At 38.0% G+C, this 6380-nt stretch overlaps 1 protein-coding gene across 1 annotated transcript; it reads right to left on the bottom strand.

Moving 5' to 3' along the window:
* Nucleotides 1-442: 442 nt before the first annotated feature.
* On the bottom strand, nucleotides 443-4495 carry tdgf1 (teratocarcinoma-derived growth factor 1). The gene is made up of 6 exons (XM_066651374.1): nucleotides 4363-4495; nucleotides 3734-3783; nucleotides 3138-3290; nucleotides 2637-2751; nucleotides 2443-2552; nucleotides 443-1563 (listed from the first exon to the last, which is right to left on the bottom strand). The coding sequence occupies exons 1-6, from the start codon at nucleotides 4458-4460 to the stop codon at nucleotides 1460-1462; spliced, it is 630 nt and encodes a 209-aa protein (XP_066507471.1). The 5' UTR covers nucleotides 4461-4495; the 3' UTR covers nucleotides 443-1459.
* Nucleotides 4496-6380: the final 1885 nt, after the last annotated feature.

Genomic DNA, 6380 nt, shown 5'->3' with positions numbered 1-6380 from the left:
GACATTAAAACTATGAAGGAACACATATGGAATTATGTAGTAAACAAAAAAGAATGTTTTATACTTTAGATTCTTCAAAGTAGCCCCCTTTTGCTTTGATGACAGATTTGCACACTCTCGTTGTTCTTTGAATCAGCTTCATGAGGTCATCACCTGGAATGGTTTTCAGTGAACAGCTGTGGCCTCTTCAAGAGTTAATTTGTAGAACTGCTCGCCTTCTTAATGTGTTTGAGACCATAACTTGGGTTGTGCAGAGGTAGGGGCTGGTACACAGCTCTATACAGTGAACGGACCTATTCCACCAATGACTAATGAGAGGATGTTTGACTGGTTCTGTAACTACAAGGAACTATACGTTTCCAAATTGATGTTTTTGAATTTATATATTTATAATGAAAATAAATGACCATCACACATTTCTTTTATGAACATTTATATTTAGTCACTCCAAAGCAGGACATCTCTTTTCTAGTCACACTATGCCTGTACAAATCCAACATATGCTATTTTTGCCCACAGTTATTATGATTCACCGTTGTGTGGTTTGTTGAATTACATTAGCAATGATGAACAGCCAAAATGAGGTCAATCGTCTGAGTTATTGATGTGAAAATTAATTAGTCGAGACAATTTCATTCCTCCAGTTGTGGCCAGATACAGTACATCTCTCACAAACTCGAGAAGGTCAACAGAGTAGGTCAGAACAGCCATTGTGATTGATTGGCCTGAGTAATTGTTTGTTTAAGATAAGGGGAAAAATAGCAGAAAGGTCAACAATCATGGGTTATCTTCACATTATCACACTCTCTCCCCATCAAGAGGGACGACAAACAAACAAACAAATGTCTTTGACTGCAAATGAAGACAAGACAACTTTTAAAAACAAGCACTTGTACAGTGAAATCATAGAGCAGCGCCTGTTGTGGAAAACCGAATTATACTGAAACCAATGGGTATAAAATCTATGCCGAGTATCTCACACTGACACAAGTACAATATATTTTCAATAGGAATCCTATATACAAGCTCCTTCACATTACAACAGTTGTTTAGAACACAGCTAGAAACTGAACTTCCACCGGAAGTAAAAATGCATTTCAGTGCTGCCAAAAAATGCTGCCCTAAACAAGAATAAAAGCTATGTACAGACATGTGCAAAACTTTGCATGCCACAGCATACATCAACTAAAGAGAAAATACTATATCTGCTGAATTTAACATACTGGGGAAATAAAAAAAATCCTTATATTCTATAAATTGAGTTAAAAATGAGAAACTGTGCTCAAAATGTCATCTGTTTTTTTTTTTTTTTGTAGAAAATGGACTTTCACATAAAATCAATAAAACATACACATCATCATATGCATATGGCTGTATATATATCCAATCTAAAACAATATTTCTCCTTATAATCCATTAGATGCATCTCCAGAGCAAAAGTAAAGAAAGAATGGAAGCATCAGAGAAAGAGATACGGAAGAAACCCAGCTAGACACAGGAGGAGTTTGGTGAGGGGTGTTCTCGAAGCATTTGAACGAAACCAGCGCACTTCCTGAGAGTCATCTGCAATGCAAAGAGAAAAGAGAAGCCCAATGAATGCATGGATGGCCATACAAAGTGTTGGAGATGTGTCTTGGGGGAAATGGGACCATTAACACATGCTTTAGACCTGAAAAACAAGCTCCCCCCACCCCCCGCCCATCCAGACTAATCTTTTATGGGTGTGCTGGAATTAAGCTCTAGCCAGTGGGGATTCGCAACCCTATTTGGTCAGTGTATGAGGTGTGAAAACCTCTTCAATGCCTATTCCAGACAATATCTGATAAGGCTCGTTTCAGTGGACACTCCATATGCGGCTGGTTATCATGATATTGATGGAGACGGATAAACGTCTGGCCGTACTGATATGAAGTGGTCTGAGCAGGCGAATAATATGCAGTGAATATTATGCAGCGAAGCTCAAAATTCAGTAAGACCTTTGTGGACCATTACTGCATAAATGTATCCACTCGTGTGCAAAAGTTTGTCTGGCCATGGGCAAATTACATGGTTTGTTGACTTTCTAAGTACATATCTTCAAAAGTGTACATACTCCTACAAAAATTATTTTTACTTTTTCAGCACTGGCTGCTCTTTACATTGTGAAGATTAGACCAACAATAATGGTTTTAAATCCTATTATATTTAGTTTACAATAAACACTGGGTTATTTTTTGCCATTGTATAGTTCCAGTAGTGGATATTTAAGTTTTTGTTTCTAACAAATACACTATGAAATGTTTTGTTTGTTTTTTTAAATGTTTACACAGAATATGAACTTAGCATTTGATTTGACCAGGAGTGTCCAAACTTTTGCATCCAATCTCAGCTTCCTCCATTGTATGACATCCTTGTTACAAGTAAATCAATGACAACCAGACCGAGATAAGTCAATAACCTTACCACAATCACCATGAAAGACTTCCGGGAAGCAATGCAACACTCCATATCCACATCTACAGTAGGAGCAGCCTTTCTGTACCCACTCCCCATGTGGTATAACTCCACAATTCCTGTGAAAAGGACAAGACAAGACATTTAGAATCGCTGAATTCCAGTTATTATAGCACAGTTGGTCAACTGCCAAAGTTTCATACCTGACACGTTCGTCATATTCGCAGCTTCGTCCAGTGAAGTGCTTGGGACAGGCGCAGAAACTTCCAAGTATACAAGTGCCCCCATTCTTACAGCAGCTGCGACTCTGCTTAGCACCTAAACAAAACCGAAAGAGCAGTTTTTATACAATTGTTTTAATGCTTCTGTCCACTGTAAAAAAAAAAAGTGCTGCAGCCTCTGTATTAGAAACAGAGCAAAGGGACATTATTACAAATGTTTTTTTAGGCTTTAGTTATCTGGATTTCCATGAAATCTTGCTTTGCAAAATACCCTCCAGGTCATGGGAACTGAGACTGATGATTAGAGTTATATCTTGTCTGTGACTTGGGAAGATGCAAAATGAAAAGGTTTCCTTAGGGCTGAAGCAGAAGCCACTGCTTTTGCCAGTGGATACCCCCCACCTCCAAACACACACACACACACACACACACATTTAACCCTTTGCAAAACTCAAACCACAAGATTCTCTGTCCATCACTTACTTCCAGTGAGGCCAATAAAAGGTAACACAACCGCAGGGTCAGGATTATGGCGGTCCACAGCCGGATTCATTTCATTAAACTGGTTCAGGAATTCGCTGTGTTGATTAGGCCTCCCGGATACTTTCATATTTCCACATTCGCCCCCCTCACAGCCTTGGGGAGAAAAAAAAAGCAGGATTGTATATAAACATGGAATAATTAAAGTGCATCTGGCTTGTGCTGTAATAAACGAATACAATAAATAAATAAATAAATAATATCCTTGTCATTAAAAAGATATGCACACAAATAGTAAACTGTACAAGAAACTGCAAAAAAAATATGTGCAAAATAATTTAAGGCACGCTACAATCTAAAGGAAATTCAAGAAAATAAATAAAAATAACAAAAGCCTGAGTGATATAAAATATGGAACCATCCAGGTGTTGCTATAAAAACATTCTAAATAACAACAACATAATCCCATGAGAAACACTGCAGTTAAATTTGGCTTGCACCCAGTATATTAAAATATAGATCCTAATAAAATCAGAACATAATCCAGGTACATCTGGCTTTCTCGCACTGTTCTTTTAAGTGTTTTTCACATAAATTACCTGCTACGACTGAGATGGTCGTCCAGGCCACAGCTGCAGAGAACAACACCCTAAAGTAAAGAGAACAACTTTTAAAAATGTGGAGCCAACTTTTTGTACAAAGCTAACAAGAAAATTCACTCTCAAATAAAGGCATTTTCACTTGTGTCCAATAATATCTGTTATTGAAGTAAATAGGATTTCCTAAAATACAGCGTCGGCGTAACTCAAACACTTCGTACATTCCGTAAAAAACGGGAAAGTTTGGGCCCTAATCTTGTATTTATAGGAGATTATATACTATATATAACTCTTAAAAAATACAATACAAACATAACGAAGTTAAAGACACAAAATACTTTATAGATTAATATAAACGGAACTGAGGAATATATATATATATATACAAAAAACTGAGAAAATAATTTCTCTCAAAAAACATTTAAGTAAGTTAGAAAAATAAAGAAAATACTAAAAGGCTGTAAATTGTAAAAACTGCCTTTTCCACCTTATAAAAGTCGCCTGCTTAGCTTTAAGGTGGAACCAGCATTTTAATATGAAGCAAGCAAATGATTACATGTTGCTTTGGTAAAAAGAAATAGTATCCACCTTAAACAACTGTGAACTTCGAAGGATAATTATCTTCTTACCTGAACAGAGAGTTCATTCTCTCCAAAAGCAACAGAAACGAAAATTTTAGCAATTTACTCCAACGCTTGTAAGAAAATGGTCGTCTTTGCGTTAACATCAAAATATTACTGTCCTCTCCTCTAGTGTTTACCTTTTAGATCAAACAAAGACACGCCCACAGTGACATCTGATTGGTTATTGTCCTTTAAGCCCACGCCTTCCTACCGTTACTCCTTTAACAGTTCACTGTTGACGGCCAATTAACACCTCCACGCGCCCTGAGACTCCACCCACTTTCCGGAAAGCCCCATTAACCAGCAGTTCACTATGCATTAGCACTGAAAGCGTTCTTTTTATATCGGCTGCTTTGTATGCATTTTTACGGAGCAAAAACAGGTGTGTCTGTTTCAGCTGGAGAGAATTAAAGAAAAGTAGAAGGTGACTTAAATTGAGCTTGATTTTACCAAAGTTCCAAAAGTACCAAAAAAAGCAAGTTAAAAATTGCATATTAAAACCTAACATTCTAAACCTTTTACATTTTATCAGCTAGTTCTAAGGGTACAGACTGTAGTCCATGAGTTGCTCTGCTTTGTCTCCCTTTCATGGGTCAAACACAGCAGCAGTTCTGGAGTTTTTAAACCATCTCTGTGTCACTGCTGGACTAAGAATAGTCCTCCAAACAAACAAACTCAGCCATCTGCATCCTGTGATAACTGATGAAGGACTAGATGTTTATGAAGTTGATTAGCAACTGTTTCCAAGTTTTCATTTACCAGATGGACCAGCAACTGGGGGCCTGTGGCACATCAGTAGCTGCTTGGCATAGCCCAGTGCCTGAGCTTCCCACAGGACGAGGAGCCCACTGAGTGTGGCACAGTATATTTCCTGTGTTGTTGAAGGTAAGGAATGGGAACGTGTCTGTTATGACACTCTTGAAAAAGCGAGCTGGATATAGAGAAGAATTTGCATACATCTGTACATTCATTTAAACTGTCATGCAATCACAGATGTCTTTGTTGTCTAGCATGTGATGGGGGAGAGAGAGAGCAGTTCAACTCCTGGCTACAGATGGCTGTGATATCATGCTGGATTGAAACTGGCATCTCTAGAAAGCTAAATCACTTGGGATCCTAATTGTGCGTTTTAGGTTTCTTGGTATCTGTCAGCACTAAATTAGTAGGGAGTGTCACAGTGAAAAAAAGAAAGACATTTTAAAATTAATCTAGTCACTGGTCATTGAGTCCCACTCAAAAATAACTGCAAATAGCACTCTGATAACTCTTTCAGCAACAGAACCAACATTTCCCTATACAGGCCAGATAGAGCAGGACATATTGAGCCTACTGTGGGTTCAGAAATAACCTTACAAAATGTAGGTGTAGTGGTCTCCGCTATGGTAATTTTAATTGCATAATGTGCCAAATGTTTTCATCTAATTAAGCACCTCTCTTTTTCTATGGGACAACACTGTTGTAATCAGTGTAGAATGTGTATTGGCATTGTCTTGCAAAAAAGCAAGACGTTCCCTGAAGTAGGCATGGATTGAAAACAATTTGCTCAAAAACCTTTTTATTTTATATATTGTTCAGCATTACTGGTGCATTCACAGATGTGCAGGTTACCCACCCCATACACAGTAATGCACCCCCTTACCACCAAGAATGCTATATTTTGAACTGTGTGCTTTATAATAACTTGGATGGTCCCACTCTTCTTTAGCCTGGAGGACGCAACATCCTTGATTTCCCAATTGAAGCTCAGATTTTGGTTCGTCAGACCCCTGGGAACATTTCCACTTTGCCTTAGTCAATCTTAAATAACCTTGTGCCCAGAGATGGCGCCAGGATTTCGTAATCTTTATGTTTATAAATGGGTTTGTCTTTACATGAAAATGAGTTTAACTTGCATTTGTGGATGCAGCGACAATCTGTGTTCATAGACAATGGTTTTCCAATGTCTTTCTAAGCCCCTTCAAGCAGTTGGTTTTGGGCCTTGTCACCTGCATATCCAGATATTTCTGGATTTTCTGAATCTTTTA

Source organism: Hoplias malabaricus, chromosome 18, assembly GCF_029633855.1.
Source record: "Hoplias malabaricus isolate fHopMal1 chromosome 18, fHopMal1.hap1, whole genome shotgun sequence".
Classification (NCBI taxonomy): domain Eukaryota; kingdom Metazoa; phylum Chordata; class Actinopteri; order Characiformes; family Erythrinidae; genus Hoplias; species Hoplias malabaricus.
The sequence above is the reverse complement of the archived record's forward strand: the minus strand, read 5'-3'. Positions and strand labels throughout refer to the sequence as shown.

Coding starts and splice junctions, on each gene's coding strand:
- tdgf1 (XM_066651374.1), bottom strand. CDS start 4,460: ATGTTAACGCAAAGACGACCATTTTCTTACAAGCGTTGGAGTAAATTG. Junction 3,784..4,362: donor AGAATGAACTCTCTGTTCAG/GTAAGAAGATAA, acceptor TCTTTACTTTAG/GGTGTTGTTCTCTGCAGCTG. Junction 2,752..3,137: donor TTTTATTGGCCTCACTGGAA/GTAAGTGATGGA, acceptor GGTTTTGTTTAG/GTGCTAAGCAGAGTCGCAGC.